Source organism: Protopterus annectens, chromosome 8.part0 (genome assembly GCF_019279795.1).
Source record: "Protopterus annectens isolate FY-2018-M chromosome 8.part0, PAN1.0, whole genome shotgun sequence".
NCBI lineage: Eukaryota > Metazoa > Chordata > Ceratodontiformes > Protopteridae > Protopterus > Protopterus annectens.
Window position 1 is genome coordinate 1,379,766,458 of NC_056741.1, and position 18,108 is coordinate 1,379,784,565.

The 18,108-nt window shown below is 39.5% G+C and overlaps 1 protein-coding gene across 1 annotated transcript in view; it reads right to left on the bottom strand.

Moving 5' to 3' along the window:
• The window catches only part of LOC122809444 (cerebellin-4-like), a 147,758-nt gene that overhangs the window by 75,377 nt on the left and 54,273 nt on the right, over window positions 1-18,108 (bottom strand). Inside the window, exon 2 of the mRNA XM_044080963.1 lies at window positions 5,940-6,014. Coding sequence (XP_043936898.1) covers window positions 5,940-6,014 — 75 coding nt within the window. The remainder of the gene's footprint in view (window positions 1-5,939; window positions 6,015-18,108) is intronic.

Sequence of the window (18,108 nt, forward strand, 5' to 3'; positions counted from 1 at the left end):
ATTTGACCAGGGCATTGGGAAACTTCTCCTTTTTTACACCCACCTGAACTACCAACAACTCAAGCAAAAGGGTCTTGGTTTAATGTCTCATCCAAAGGATGATACACTCTGGAGTGCAGCACCCCCTTATACTGCACTGCAGTGTCATCAGTCTATTCCCCTGGTGTAGGAATAGAACCCATAGCCTTCTGTACCAAAAACAAGTGCACTACCTCTTGCACCACTGACAATTACATAAAAGGTATAAAATCGATGTATTTGCCCCTTGTCTATTACCTGTTATGGACATATTTACTGTGTGATCAGCATGTTTATATGTGCAGTTTTATTATTTTAAAAACTCAAATATCATCACAGGGCACAAAAAAAGAAGTACTTTCTTGATAAATAGCTTCTGCAATTAATATTCTCTTATGTGAGGTTGCATGTGAGAAATGCTTTTGTAGTAATCCCCCCATATATTTTAATCACAGAGTTTGATGACATATCTGTGTAAATCCTACTATTAAAAGGTTGTTATACTTTACTGTATTAATATCAGTTTCAATATAATTAAGAATGTAATATTAATTGTGTTTGTATTTCTCCACCCCAAACACACACACACACACACACACACACACACACACACACACACACACACACACACACACACACACACACACACACACACACACACACACACACACACACACACACACACACACACATTCTGTTTCTGTTAAATGCAGCAGTACAGCAACTTGCATCTCTCCCACCGCAAAGCCTGTGGCAGCATTGTCACAACCATCACCAACATTACCAGAGCTGCCCAGCACATCTGCTTCCTAGCCTGCCACACTTGTCTGCACACCTCCTGCTTTACCTGCACCACCTGCATCAGGTAACCTTGCACTCTTAGGTGGGACAGTGGTACTTGCTATTAGCAGTGTGAAAGTGAAGGTGACACTTTTCTCACTCATCAGGAGCTGTCAGAGCTTGTATAGGAGATAACAGACAGAAAGTTGGATGCCCACATCAACCGCATGGAGACCATGCTCCAGCAACTTGTAGTGTCACTTCCCTGCCCAATGCTGGCTCCACCTTCTGATCCAAGACCCAGTGATAGTGGTCCCCAGTATGACAAGTGATCTCCCACTGGGTCTAAGCTTGTAGAAACTGCATCTGTGAACACCATCTCCTATCCCCAACCTGGTTTTCCCCTTCCATTTGTAACCATGCCTACCCCTTTATGTTGTACAGCCCTCCCTCACCATTGTCTTCCCTCTGTCTGATGTCTCCTTCACCATTGTCTTCTCCCTCCTTGTGTTACCCCCTCCTTCTCAGTCGTCTACCTTTTCCTGATACTGAACTTCCATCTCTTATAGACCTCTTCCTTCCCTGACTTCCTTTCCAAACCTTCCCTTCTCTAAAAAATAAGTAAAAAGGCACCTGCCCCCCCCAAAATAAATGCTCCCACCCATACCTCTCAGCTTCCCAAATATTTGACTGATGATTGCATCATATTATTAGATGTGTTCATCATAAAATGTGTACTTTTCTGACAAACAATTGAGAATTGAAATCCATAAGTAATTGTTGGAATTCTCCATGATTATGGAGTTAAGAAACAGAAGGTTATGCACTTATCCCACTTTTATCCTGCCCAGTTCATATTTTTCAGCTTGTGTTCTGTCCTCAGATTCCTTCCCATTTTCATCTCTGTCCTATACTCCCATTTCCAACCTTTAATCCATCCATCCGTACATCTACAATACCTTTATCCCATTGTTGCACATGGGCTCGGGGTGTCATCTGCAGCCAAGGTTTACACCACCAGATGGCTAGCCCTGCCACGGTAGTTCTTCCATACCACGCATTTGAATGCATACTCACATCTATGGCCAATTTAGAGTGTCCAGTCCATCGACTGCATGTCTTTGGAATGTGGGGAAAAAAATGGAGCACCCAGAAGAAATCCATGTAAACACAAGGAGGACATGCAGATTTCACACAGTAGACACTCCAGCCGAGAATCAAACCAGAGAACCTTTTGCTGTGAAGCAACAACACTATCAGCTTTGCCATTATGCCGCCCATCCAACTTCTCATCTGGTAAAAAAAATAAACACACCACACATGAGCAGAAAAAGGGTTTATATAATAAAATCATCTTTTTATGGTCAGATGTTATAATGTTTCACAGAGTGTAATGTTAGTGCTTATATGTAACCATGTGAAATGGCACTCCTCCTTGAATGGCAAAAATTGAAGCTGAATCCATGCCACGCACTGTGGAACTTTTCATCAGTAGCACAAATGGGCTGCATGCCTCTGTGCATCACTATGCAAATATGAAATAAGGTAAAACTACTAACTTTAGTCTACTTGCTTCCATATTAAATTTTACTCCTGAAGTAATTTGTACAGTTTTAATGCAGGGGTGGAGGGTTCTAATCCCCTGTGGGTCATATGCTGTTTTACAATGTTCAGTTTGGAGTCTGTAAATGTGCCTCATTACTCTGAAATGTGTAATTTCTGACCCCTTCAGTCTGTGTGCTTCTGTGGCTGCCCATGTTAATGCACCGGAAAAGACAGTATTGCTACGGCAGACATGGGCTCATATCCCTTGAAGCCCATCATTCTTGTTTTGCTATCAGTCTGCAAATGTGTTACATCCCTCTCTTCTTTCTCTTCTTTCAAATGTTATTCCTAGAATCTGGAATACTCTACTGTCCAACATATCCTCCACTACCTCCTTGCCTCTCTTTAAAAAGGTATTGAAAAATCACCTTAATAATTCATGGCTTTGTGACTGTACCTGTCCTAGATAGTACAGACACTCACTATTCTCCCTGATTTACTGACCTTCTTGCAGTGTTACCTCCTTATTGAAATGTCTTCTACATACTCATATGCTAATATCATCTATAGTTACTAATCAAAGTTATTATGCATTTGTTTCATTTTTGACTGACTGCTGTAAACTTGTCTTACTTGTTTCATACTATGTTTTACAAGTACTGTGATGTGTTGTAAATTTCCTCTTATGTACTACCGATCCCTTTTGAGTATGTATTTGATTATGTATTTTGTAGTATAGATGTTTTTTTGTCACGTATGGAGCTTTTCTTCCCGGGCCGCCAATAAAAAAGTACATGCGTCCAGACAGACTTTCCCAGTAAACAAATGTAGAACAAATAAAATAAATAATAAATAACTAAATAATTCCCCTATAAAATGTGTTTTTCTGATACCTTCAGTATGTGTATGTTTCTGTGATTCCCTAGACTAATGCATTGGAAGAGAGACTCTCACTAAGATGTAAATGCATTCAAGTCCATAAGTCCTATCTTTCTTTTCTTGCTATCTATTTGCAGATGTGTTGCAATCCTCTGAAATGTGTATTTTGTGACACCTCTAATCTGTGTTCTTTGGTGGCTCACCTTGTTAAGGAACTGAAGATAAAATGCAAGTGGGTTAAAGTGATGGGTCAGCTTCCCTCAGGGTCTCATATTTTCTTTTTTTTAATGACATTCACATTATAGTACAGGTCCACTGATCAAACTCCGATGTTCTTAGGACTGGTGCAGGTCAGTAGATCATATTATTTTACTGTATCCTGCCTCTCCTATCTAATTATTCCAAGTTCAGGTATTGTCAGATCACCTTCTGCACTGATTTTTGCAGCCCTTCTTTGGTGGGCAGCTCCCTCTGTACTCTCCCGTCTATCTCTGTGATGTCTGTTACTGTAGTGAAACCTGTACACTCCACCCTTAGCCAACTTTGGCATTTTCTCTGTCATGGAACATTTTAATGCAGATGTATTGATTTGAATTACATCTGTACACTGTATTATTTCTCACGGTATTGCGACGGCTATCACAGGTGTTCAAGCTACTCATACTTTATTCTGACCACGAGATAGTCTAACACAATCTGGTCATAGGTCTGTACTGTGGCCCTGACAAATAGCTGCTTGTCATTCACTATGGCCTGGCCGCATGCATAGGTAAGAATCGCCAAGGTTCATTATGCGCGCTATGTAAATAGTGCTAGCTTGGCCTTGATCACAGGCCCAGAGTTTCTGAATTCCCACGTAAATCTTCAGAATATTAGTATTATATTTTTCAATAAGCTGAACTAAATTTTGTAGTCACGATAATCATTTTAGAGCACACTTTTATTGCAGAGATGTATCTGTTTAATAAAAGATTAAAGAACATTGTAAAACAGGAAGACTGTTCTGTTCACTGTTTTGTTTATGCAATGATTTTCTTTGCTATGTTCAATAAACTTCATAAGAGTAGCCTTTGAAATGTATTGAGAGAATTAGATATAAGCATTATACAAAACTTAAAAAACTGAGTTAATCAAAACTGCAGAGTAAACAGTTTGTGAAAAATATACGAAATATTGACAGGTTGTTATAGTTTAAGTCTGGGAAAGAAGGCTAAATTATAAAATTCAGATAGCCAAGAATATCTTTTTTTTTTGCATTCTGAAAGAACTTTGTAAACTATTGATAAATGGAATTTGTGTATTTTATTAGTATTTAATATTAAGTTTGTAAATAACAGCATTTTGGTATTTTTCTCTTGAGGGAAGAATATTGCACAGTCTTTGAATTAAAAAATAATGCTACACATTCAACTAGTCTTCTTTATGTAAATTAAATTTAATCAGACTACCAAGGTCCATAACTTTAGATTTTGTTAAATAATTAAATAAAATAAATACATAAATTAAATAAAATCTATTATACCATATACTAATGGAAAAGGTCCTTTTTGCATTAGTATAACTGTCTCGCTATGTTAAATGGGTTTAACATAGCGAGATAGTTTAAAATAAGCAACGGAGATCTCTGTTGCTTATTTTAAAGTTGTCTTTACATGTTAAACCCATTTAACATAGCAAGACAGTGTTTAAAAAACAACGAAAAGAGAAGATCTCCGTTTTTTTTTTATGTCTAAATGAGTTTAACATAGCTTTAAAATAAGCAACGGAGATGTCCGCTGTTTATTTTGCTGTCTCGCTATGTTAAACTCATTTAACATAGCGAGACACTAAAAAGCAATGGAGATCTTTCTTCTCCGTTGCTTTTTGCCATTAGTCATGTGTACTCGCGGCGCGCCCGCAGTACATCAGAAACTGCCGCGACCCAGACATCCGCGGAAGGGCAGTAAACAGGCATTATACTATGCCATTATTTAAGAAAAGTATTAGATTCTTTTCTTAAATAATGTTAAATAATTAAATAAAATAAATACATAAATTAAATAAAATCTACTATCTTTCACTTCTGCTCTTGTCTTTTTCTGTATTATTTTTAGCAATTTGTTGATTGAGTAATTATATTACACTCATCAGCAGTGTTCCCTTTCCTGAATAGATCAAGGAACTCAAGGAAGTTAAATGGCATACTTCTGGTTGGTTTTCATGCTGAAACTCTTAAATAATTTAAATTCATATCCAATTCTCATGCTTCGCAACCCAACACACGATCTGCTATGCTGTAATGCAGTGGTGTCATTATCAAACATTGCAGGCCATGCTAAAATCAGAATGCTTCAGCCATATTACTTTCAACAGTATTCACCATCACTGTGACTTATGTGGCTGGGCTAAGAGATTTGCTGCTGTTACTATAATGTGTTGTAGAAGAGAGGCCAGAAAACTAGCAGAGCTTATGTCGTGAGAGAGGGATGTGGTCAGTGAACTGCCAAAAAAAGACATGTTAAAACTCCATGTTTTCACCATATGAATGTAGCTACTTATCTAGATTACATCAAGTTTAGGTGCCTTTCCCTAAAACTCAGATGTGCAGAAAGTGTCTTGGGGACACCTGCCACTAGCAACACAGGACAATGCAATTAATGGTCACAAACTATATTGTTAACATGCAAATTGCTCTATGGAAAAAAAATGACATAAAATTAAAGTTCAAGTTTCCTTACCAAATGACTGACTGCTGACTGTTGTCACATACGCACTCAGAATTCCGATGGATAGACACAAAAGAAGTTCCATGGCTGAGAAAGCAATACATGCATTATTATTAATTAGTTTTACATTGACATTAACATTAAATCCCTATTTGTATAACTCTTTACTGTTGCCAAGTTGTTCCTCTCTTATTTGTCTACATTACTTCTACATATGAACATCAGCTTCTTTATGTTTCAGCCATACTTTTGTATGCACGTTCCCTTCTGCTGCCTGAACTTGTTAACTGAACTCTATTCCACCATTGTATTGGTCAAGAAACAGTTGAGGTATCATAAAATATAACAAAACTGTGAAAGTGGGAATTAAATAGATGTTAGGCTCCAGTATGGTTATGTAATGTTAATTTCTTGCATTGTTGTTATTAATTATATGAAAGGTGAAAAACAAAGTCATATTGGCACTGTGGATAGCTTTTGACTTATCAGCTTCAAATAACAGGGTCCCTGTAACATGGGAACCCCAACCCATTTTGTTAATAATGTTTTGGGTGTTCCATTAAGAAATATCATGCTTCTGATTTTATTTGTTTCTAATTCATCATCTGATATAGTTATACATATTATATTGATCTTTACCCCCTTCATTGTATCTCTGAAAGCTGTTTAGTTATAATTCAGTTTGTACGCATCAGACAGATTACTTAGAAACTTGGCTTTTGTTCTGCAACACAGCTGTCAGCTCAGACATTTAGATGGAGAGGCACAGGTACATATCAATTGCCTAACTTTCACTCATACTTGCCCTTACCTCTTAGGCAGTCAAAAATACAATGTGGGTTATCAAAGAAGGCTGTTGGCTATTACGGGGACTGCATCAAAATCATCTGCTACATTTTTCTCCCTAATTCATCCTCACAGAAGGATTTTTCTCAGTTTCAGTTATCGCAGCACATTTAGTGACATTGTGGTAACTAGATACATCCAGTAGCCTGAAGTCCATTTCCATGGGAGATCCAGGAAACATGTTCCTGAATAGTCATGTAATACATTCAACTCAATTAATTAAAAAATAACTGAAGCTTATTTTTCACTCACTTTAGATCTTTTGTTGAAATTGAAAATACTCTTTAACAGTAGTAAAAAGATCATAACAAATAAAGATATGTTCAGTTGTCCTTAGCAGATATTTTCCAAAAATAGACCTGCTATCAAATACAGGTTATCCAACAATTACAATATCTTGGACTTTTTCAAAAAAGTTCTAATATTTTACATTTACAAATAGTAAGTAAACCAGCTAGGTAACTAACTATTTCAAGACTTATCAATTTGAAACACAGTGGATCAAAACCAGACCAGGGTAAGTAATCAAAAAACTGTTCTCACTCCAACTATATCTTTATAGTCAAGAGTGGCTTAATAATCGGGGGCTCCCTCCACGCAACAAACCAAGATATTAAATCTTGAGCCCCAACCAATTCCCCTTCCCAAAAGATCAGCCCCATTTACTCATCAAGTGTTAAACAACTAAGAGAAATAAATAAAGATAAAATGGAGGAAGACAGATCTCAGTTCAGCACAGAAGAAGATCCAAAGTGCTACAACAAAGACAGCTCCCTCTCATGCCCAAAACTCAGAGGCCTTGACACAGAAAGTATTGAACGTGTCCATGTCCTTAACTGAGGTCTGGTCACCAAGCAAAACCTGCTTGAATCAAGGCATTAATTCCCCATTTTCTGGTGAGCCTTTCTAGGGTCACCTTCTACCAATAGTCTTAACTGTCCTAGCTGCTAAGATGCCCCTCTGGGACCTGCAAGGTGTTTAACTAAGGGTCTTTCTAGGAAAGACAAGCTAGAAGATCCAAATATCTCTCCTCAGAGTTCCAGGAAACCTGCCCCCATATATATTTATCAGTTCATTCAAAATGTGAGATAAAAATGTTAAGGGATTTAAAATATACGAATATAACATCCTGCCTATCTAGCACTCTTTTCCCAAACATTATCCTTTCTGAACAACTAGAAAACACCACCATAAGGATACAACAATATTGTATAGATAAACTTTCCAGTTATCATCAATACAGTCATGTAACACAAAATCTAAAATTTTTATCAACATTATTTATGTGCTGAAAAATTCAAGTTCACATTTCCATCTTTTATCATATGTCATTGGAGGTGGTATATCTGTTCATCAGTATACCCTTAATAACTGACAGCATTACCCCTTAAAGGATATTTCCAGTGAAAACCTCCATGATTTGTTCCACTATAGGATAAGTGCTGATTCTAAGAAAACCATCTCATCACTCAGAAACTAAACATACGGCATTCATTTTCCAGGGGAGTCACATCCTATGTTTATCTCCTCAGAACAAACAAACCTACCAACTTTACACAAAATATGGGAATAACAGTCAAACTGAACAAACGTTGGCCATCTATTTATGGTCAGCTGCAGATGAGGTTGGGAAATGCCCACTTTCAGATAACTAAAGCATTATAACTGCGAGACATCTTCAAGATGATTAATTCATCTTTTACCACCAACCCAACACTTTTACCCATACCCAGGGATTACCAAATAGTGATTTGTTCTGCTTAGAAGTTAGAAATGTGAAAACCTTCTGTCACTGTAAGCTTAGATCCACCATTTCCTCATTTATAGCCCATGCAGGAGGTTCAGGCAATAGAGCTTTCAAGTATCCCCCCAAAACTGCTGATGTATGCTATAGACTAAAATTAAGTAGACTCATTCTCTGGCCTCCAGCCAAATAGTTTGCACTGTCAGACAAACTCTAGGTCTTGACTCACCTCATCTGAATGTCATAATGGATTTCTTTAATACAGACCAAAAATCCTTCAGATAATACCACATAAACTCTGAGCATAAAAATAAAGAGTAGGATGACCTTTCCCATAGAATAAAATGTGTCCTGTTTCACCTCTCATACAGGGACTTTCTGGACTGCAATCAGGGAACAAAATCTGAGAAGTCAACATAACTGGATATACAACAGTCTACATCTCCAAGTTCTTCCTCTGTTTTCTAGAACAGTCTACATCTCCAAGTACTTTCTCTGTTTTCAACCTAATGCCTAGATTCTGTCCCAGGCTGAATGAATTCTGCATTGCATTTTCTGCCTGGCACCCTTTATAAATCTTCTACAGTAGATGCAAACCTTAATGGTGGGGGACACTCACCAAACAAACTCCTGTTCACTGAAACCGTAGTCTAAGTCTGGGGTGAATCCATCAAAGAAAGTTCACTGCAGACATCTCCAGCAGTCCCTTCTAAACACTTTAAAACAACTTTTGTGTGTTGTGGTCTAACACTGTTTTAATAAAAAAAGTCTTAGCCACTAGACTGACCATGTAGATCTGCTCCTTCTTATGCCTGCAAATAGAAGTCAATGCACTATTTTACAGCAAGTCTATTGGATAAAAATGTAGAACTATATTAATTAAAAGAACTTGATTCCAAATGGTTGCCCAAGAGTATGTACATCATATTTCATACAGAAAGTCTAATGTGAGGTGCTTTTTATACAGTATATGCAGTACTGTTACACATAAAAAGTTATACTTAATGCAACCCAGGTTCAATGAACATATCATAACTATGAAAAAGCAGTATGTGAACAAGAGATACACAGTCTAAACTGAATTAAAATCCACAGCATGCATTAACGTGTCATTAAGTATTGTAGATGCGAACAATGAAAGTAAGTTTGCAAGCCCATTTATCTTTTTACTGTACTGTTCACCTTTTTAACATACTGTTTACCTTTTTACTGTACTGTTTACCTTTTTAACATACTGTTTACCTTTTTACTGTACTGTTTACCTTTTTACCATACTGTTTACCTTTTTACCACACTGTTTACCTTTTTACCATACCATTCACCTTGTTACAGTACTGACTAAATCTGCATTCTTGAAGCAGGTTTGCCCTTACTTCTACAAATCATAGAATTTGTTACGTGTGCGTGTGTGTGTGTGTGTGTGTGTGTGTGTGTGTGTGTGTGTGTGTGTGTGTGTGTGTGTGTGTGTGTGTGTGTGTGTGTGTGTGTGTGTGTGTGTGTGTGTGTGTGTGTGTGTGTAACTGAATGAAGGAATTATCCCATACAGAAACACTGCATCCCTTTTGTTGTTTAGGTTAACCTGAATTTTGAAATTTTCTCTTTGGCAATGAACACTAACAAAATTAAGCACTACTGTAATTTGTACTAGAATGACATAGGACATTTGACAATTAGTACAAAATATGGGTATTATCTAGTAGGACCTTACTGTTGGTGTAACAGGTCTGCAATTGAAAAGGGAATTTATAGTTTTCAGTCCTATCCTGAACAAGAACAGAAATATGCCACAAAAGGTTTGTGTGTGTTTCTGTGTATGCACGCATGTGCATGTGTATGTGGTGTGGGGTGTCTGCCATCATGGAGTTAATGGGTCTTATACAGCATGAAAAAGAGGAAAATTGTGAAAGGAAAACCAGAATGTAATGGCAAGTGTAAGGCTGATGAAGCTTCTACCGCTGGTTTAGAAGGATAAAGCTCTGACTATGGCCCAGATGACACAAGTTCAAACAGCAGCTCAGGAGCTTGATGGCAGAGGCAGGGAAGACGGGCATGGATTGATTTCTTTAGTGGTCACTGGGGGAAAAAACATGCAGTGCCTTCTATGGGCAGGCAGGACAGTAGTTGAAGTCAACCTCTTGCAAAATTGAGGGGTAATACAGCACTGATGCCCAATACTTATTCCATTCATGGGTTGTCACAGGGTGCATGGAAGGAACTAGGGGCTAAAAGCAAATTGTTCTAACCTCCACTGATGATTGCCTAAATCACAGCTCCTCCTGGTCTCTTTTCACTTCTGGTAATAGGAGAAGAAATGGGCTTATTTACCAAGAGGGCTTTGACTGGCAGGTAGCAGGGGGTAAAGAAGAGCAAAAGGAAGTGTAGGGGTTGGTAGGAAGTGGAAGAAGACAGGACAACCTTGTTAGCTGATAAAAGTAAGTGAGTGTGGGGTACAAAAACATGTTAGCAGTTTTAAATGATCTAGCTGGTAACGGTTAAAAGGGCTGAGAAAGCTATTTAAACAGTGGTAGAACAGATTCCATATTTGAGTTAGACAGAGCCATTGTAAAGGGACAGAATGTACTTTATGATTTTTACTAATATTTGCTGTTTGAAGATAAAAATGCTTGAGAGTTGTGAATATCAACAGGAAGTTAGATCCATAGTGAGGGAATAGACAACGCCTTTTTGAGAAAGGTGCTTTTGTAAAATTCTAGTATCATGTAGTAGAAGAGATGACATTTCTTATAGGTTTGTGCCTTCCTTTTATGCAAGCAACATGTAAGCAATGGGTTAGGTACTAATTTACAGACCAAGCAGACGTGTTAACATTAGAGCCAGTACGATAAAGTTGTCCAGTTCAGGATGTTAAGGATACTCCAGTGATGGGTATAGCTTGGGGAGCTGGAGTATACTGACATCACTTCAGCATATTTACTGTGGATTATTTGAAGCTTTAAAATGATGGCCAAGTAAGATGGATATTTTTCCACCAAAGAAAATTGCTGTGGTCTTACAGGAATTTAAATTCACATTATTTGGGGTTAGCGAATATTCCGGAATTGAGAAGGTGTGCTACAGTTTATTTTGCACTTATAAACTGGATTTGCCTGCAGAAACTAGAACAGTTATTGGCATTCTGTATTTAGACTGTACTGTAAATGTCAACATCTGTAATCATGAAAATAGTAAACAGAAATGGACCAGAATGTGACCTAAGTAGTGTCTACTTATTTGTTGTCAGCTTTTTTAAGATGTAGATTAGGCATTGTTAACTACAACCTTCCTAAAAGTTAACTTGTGTAGCAGTGACTAGGACAAATGTTACATTCAAACAACATCAGTTATATGACAAGGAGAGTGCAGCATCTTGGGAAATCATTGTTTGATTCTAGCTGCTATATCGAGTTTCAGAGATCTGTAAACAATGTATACTTAGTTTCCAGTTCAAAATGGTTCTTGGCCTTCCCCCATCATGATTACAGCTGCATAATCCATCTAGAAGTTTCCTGCTATTGAACAATACGCACTTCTTTTGGTACTGTTCCAGTTCTTTTGGAGTGTGGATTACTTATTAAAGTTATTAAATCACTGATCTCAGAGAGTGTTTTTATGTTCAAGTTGCAACAGCAAAAATGTGCTATGGTGATGACAGCTTTGCAGTCAGGATTGGTGCACCTGTCTAGCCACATTGTCACTTGTGTCAGGGGTGTCACTTGTGGCAAAGATACAGTTGCATTGTTACTTGTGCCAGATGTGTACTCACATTGTCACTTATGGCACGAGTATTGTCACAGTGTCACTTATGCAGGGCTGTAATCACATTGTCACTTGTGGCAGGAATGTAGTCACATTGTTACTTGTGACTGGGTGTAGTCATGTTGTCACTTGTGACAGAAGTGTAGTCACATTGTCACTTCTGGTTGGAATGTAGTCACACTGTCACTTGTAGCTGAGTGTAGTTGTATTATCACTTGTGGCAGAGGGATAGTCACATTGTCAGTTATGTCAGGGATATAGTCACATTGTCAGTTCTGGCAGGGGTGTAGTCACATTGTCAGTTATTGGCAAGGGTGTAGTTACTTTGTTGCTTGTAGCAGTAGTGTAGTCAGTAAATTTCATGAGGGCTGTACAAGTTATTTAACCTTCCCAGAAGATGTGATAAGTGTTGTAACAAATTAATTTATGCCTTTAAATTACTGGTGTCTTTAGTCTGTCTACTGTATGCATATCATGTAGTCTGCATTTCCTGTACAATATTGTGTAGTCTGAAAGCTGATAAAGCTGACAGCGGTGAAATTCATGTTTCTCTCAACATTTTGTATTTTCAAGTACTAAATGTCATATAGTGTCAGAAGTAATTAAAAATAAGTTGATTTGTCTTTCATTAAGAGTGGCATAGTTATAGTTTCCTGGACGTCTTTCTCTACAAGGTAAATTATCCAAAAACTGGGCTATGTGGGTTATATCCTGCCAAGGATATAACAGCCATCCAGCTTCTAAAGCTTCATGGCACCCTCCACGTGCTCAAACTGTCAATCAGCTCGAGCTGAGCTAACTAAAAGAAAAGTTTGGGTGCAAAGCCCTTCAGAGTTTTCTTGCCAGCAGAGAGAGGAAGGTTGAGCACAGAAAGGACAAGGCTAGGAATAACAAAAAATAAGTGTCCACACCCTGGCATAAAAAAACACACCAAAAGACAAGGAGGCTGGAGGGAGGGAGTGGCTATTACAGCAGTAATCATTCGAACATCTACTGTTATGGTAAGTTCAACTTACACAACTGTATTATGTTCTTCATATTGATCACTGCTGCAGTAGCCGTATATGGCCTATATAGTAGCTATATGGGTAGATTACCATAGCTAACTATATTTGGGAGGAGGAAGGAGAAGGGTCCAGGAGCCCTTGGAGAATGGTCCTAGCGAAACATGATTTAGACCTAGAGAAGAAGTAGCAGCTTCTAGAATACTTCTAGAATCCAACTCTTTCCAAAAAGCCATAGTAGAAGCTACGGTCCTTGTAGCTTGGGCGTTCACCCTGCCTGGAAAAGATTTGTCATGGGAGTATAAAAAAAGGTAATAACCTTAAACAACCATTTGGAAATAGCATGTTTTGACACTGGTTGCCCCTTTTTCTTATCTTTACAAGAAATGAACAATCGATCAGATAATCTGAAAGATAGTACCCAAGTTGTCTGTGGACATCCAAGGTATGGAGTATTCTTTCTCCCTCATTTTTAGGTTCAGGAAAGAAAATGGGGAATTGGATAGTGTGACTTAAAGGAAAACAACAGGATATTAAAGCAGATTCCCCAACCTGCTGACTCTTCCAGTCCCTGTTATTTGATAAAGCTTAAAAAAAATCACCCTTGCAGCTTTAAAAAATAACCCACTCAACTGTTTTCCCTGTTCTGCTTCCTAGCTTCCTATACTGTTTTTGTTTCACTTTGCAAACCAACTTGAAAAACCTGTAGCTGGCTCTGAAATTATGATGTCACATCTGCCATCTGCTCTTGCTCTAGCTATCGGGATGTTTCCTCCCCCAAAGTGATGTAATCCCCGCCTGATTTGCATGCTGTACAGAAGAGCCAGTGTTCCTCCCACATTGTGATGTCAGACCTGCCTTACCCAGCCCACTCAACCCAATAAAACCCATGTGGTGTGTGGAACTCCTTTTCATTGTACGTGTATCCTGTCGACTGCATTTGTTTGAGGGACTACTGAAAAGTTTGGATTGCCTGCATTTTCGTCTGCATTTTTTGCTTCATTGGTAAGAGAAGTCTTCCTAGTGAATTAAAAATGTAATTCTACACACAGCCCATTTGAATGCACTTCTAGCCCTATTTTGTGCTGCCTGATATAGTTTATGACTCTCTTCTGAACAGGAATACTCTCTTCCTTCCTATGAGGATTCTGCTGCTGAAGAATCTATCCCTTCAGCCTCTCCTCTTGAGGATTATTCTTTTGGGGAAACCCTGCATACCATGAGGGAGCACTTCCACTGGGAGAGCCAAGACTACTCAGAATCTAAGAAAAAGCTCAGAGACTTTCCTTTACTACCTCAGCACAGGCCTCTTGCTATCCCCCTGTTTTAGACATTGTAGATGATGTGTTTTCAGAGTCCGGCCTGTCTCCTGACTCTTTACCCCCTGCACCTGTTAAGCCAGACAGGTACTACAGGGTTCCAGATTCACATAAATTTCTTTATAAAAACCATGCTGCTGACCCAGAAACTATTTCTCAGGGTCCCAAAGGGGTCAAGGCTTCCACTGCAAAAAACTCTATCCCCTCTGTTAGGGATTCAAGGGCACTGGACAGATGGGGGAAAAAGGTTTACACTTCTGCTACCTTGGCTAAGAGGGCTTTAAATTGTCAATTTCATATGCTTAAATATCAGCAATACTTAACGTCACTGCTTAAACAGAAAATATTAACAAATTCTGAATGTGCAGAAAAGAAGGAAATGCAGGATTTATTGCATGCAATTGAACAAGTATGAAGGCATACTTTGCAATGTGGTTTTGATTCTCTGGAGGCCTCTTGCAGGGCCGCTGTTACGGGTTCTGTCATTAGGGGGCATGCTTGGTTAAAGGAACAGAATCTGCCTGATCATGTTAAAGCAAAATTATTAGATGCTCCATTACAGTATGATACTTTGGTGTTAAAGCAGAGGAGGTGTTGAAGAAAATGGAGGACAAAGCAAAATCTATGCAGACAGTTAAGGATTTCTTAGAGGTGCAACCACCCAGATTTAGCAGGAACTGGCCCACAAAGAATTGGTCCTTTCCAGTGTCAGACAGGCCACAAAGAGGCAGATACAGATGCCCCAGAGGCAGATCCCAGCCCCAAGGCTCATACAGGCCTAAACAATGGGGTGCTTCTACCTCCAAAAGCGGAGAAGACAAATCACAGCTATACAGGAAACAGTCCCAATGACTTTCCTCTGCCAGCACAAAGCACTTATCTTTTGGCAGCCCCCCTTAGGGGAAAAACTAGCACTTTTTTCACAAAATTAGCACATGATCACCCAGGACAAATGGGTCTTGAATACAGTGTCTCAGGGCTACAGGTTCCACTTTCACACCCTGCCAAAGGCAAAAGGTATGCCAGACCTGCCATACAATCAATGGGCAGAGGCACAAAAGCAAGTTTCATACCTCATGGACATGAGGGCCATTCAGCGAGTACCACAGCAAGAGCAGGGACAAGGATTTTACTCGAGACTTTTCTTGGTACCCAGAAAGGACAAAGCCTGGAGACCAATACTGGACCTGTCTATTCTAAACACATTTCTGGAAGTTCCAAAATTCAAAATGTTGACTCTGCAGCAGCTTCTGCCCATGCTGGGCGAGAAGGCTTGGCTTGTAACTTTGGACCTAAAAGAGGCATACCTCCATGTCCCAATCAGACAATCTTGCAGACGATACCTCAGATTCATAGCTGGCTCAATGCACTACCAATTCTCTGCACTGCCCTTTGGCTTATCTACTGCGCCCAGGGTCTTCACAAAATGCCTGGCACCAGTAATTGCATTTTGCAGACAAAGAGGAATTCAAATATATCCTTAGTTGGATGACTGCCTTATTCAAGCAGAGAACAAGGACATTCTACTAAAGCATCTGGCGTGTGTAAAAAGATTACTAACTTGCCTAGGGTACACAGTAAACAAAAATAAATCAAAACTAGTACCCTCTCAAGAGATAATATTCCTGGGTGCAAGCTTAAATACAACTGCCCAGATGGCTTATCTCATGCCAGACAAACAAAGGCAACTGACTTCAAAATGTTGGCAACAAAGACCCAGTTATCTGCAAGAAAAATTCTGCAGGCTTTGGGCTTCATGGCATCTTGCATCATGCTAATTCCATATGCCAGACTGCATATGAGGAAACTACAATGGTATCTAAAATGTGTTTGGACTCAACATTGCCACAGCCTGGAAACATTAATTACCCTCATTCCCTGCCTGTAACAGGAGTTTCGATGGTGGGCACAGGCCTGTCACCACAACAAGGGACAGCCATTCCCTTTACCCACAGCCAGGGAGACACTAACAACGGATGCATCAGATTATGCCTGGGGGGGTCCAAATGGCAGAAAAATGTATTCAGGGCACATGGCCCGCAAGCCAGATGCATCTTCATATCAATCAAAAAGAGATGCTAGCTGTTCAAAATGCCCTGACAGCTTTAAAGGATCTACTTCATCCAGGACAACTACTGATAAAGACGGACAATACTATAGTCATGTGGTACATAAACAAGCAGGGAGGCACACATTCCTATCCCCTCTGCAGACAAGCCATGACTTTGTGGGACACAGCATTGACTTATCAAGTTCACCTGCAAGCACAATTCCTGCCAGGAAAGATAAATACTCTGGCAGACAAACTAAGCAGAAACCTCATGGATCCCAACGAGTGGAAACTGGATCCACAAGTCTTCAGCATGATAACAAGGAAATGGGGATGCCCAGACATAGATCTGTTTGCCTCCCCTCACAACTGCCAACTACAGAGATTCTGCACAAGGACTTATTACAAGCAAGCATGGAAAGTGGATGCCTTATCCTTCAGCTGGAAAAACCTAACAGTATATGCCTTTCCTCCACTGCCTCTCCTCCCCAAGGTACTCCTAAAGGTCAGACAAGAGAGGCCAAAAATTATACTGGCCACGCCAGCACTGGTACCCAATCCTAAAGAACTTGTCTCAAGATCCAGCCTGGACATTGCCTTAAATTTCTCACTTACTGACCCAACAAAACAATCAGATCCTGCACAGCCAACTCAAAACCTTAAATCTGGCAGCATGGCAGATAATGCAGCCATTCAGAACACTCATAGGTTCATAGGTTCATACTAGGCTATCTGCCCTAGGGCATTTATAAGCCTAGCCAGAGTGTGTTTGGCTTTCGCCACCCATTTTAAATTAATTTTGCTATGCCCTTTTTCGAGGTTAGTATACTGTGCCTCTGTCTAACAGTGACACAGAAGTGATACCCGGGGTAAACCTACGATCTCCCATCCACTCATCAATATTCCTCTTGAAGAGAGTCAATGAGGGACTCTGCCTAACCTGGACTGGGATTTTATTCCAGAGTGAAGGGAGCCTTTGGGTTATGAATCTGTCCCTCCAGCATGTCCTATTTATTTCAGTGCAGAGGTTCAAGTCTCCCGAGCGCGTAGCTCGATGGGATTTGGATTTTCTGAGGTGCAGCATGTCCATTAATTCTGGATTGGACATGGCTTTATACATCAGGCACAGATCACCTCTGAGCAGGTGGTATGCCACTGAGTAGAGCTTGAGTTTCTTTAACCGGGCAGCATATGGCATCTGTTTGAGCCCTTAGATCCTCTTGGTGAGGTACTTTTGGGGTCTTTCCAGTTGCTGCAGGTGTCTGGTAAGATACATCCCAAAAGAGGCATTGTACTCAATTATGGGCCTGATGAGGGATGAGTAAAGAGGCACGATGACCTCCCCTGATCTAGATGTGAATCCCTTCATGATTAGGTGGGCTATATAAAATGTTTTTCTAACCACTTTGGCCACGTGGTTGTCAAATGAGAGATTGCTATCAACTTGGGTCCCCAGGTCCCT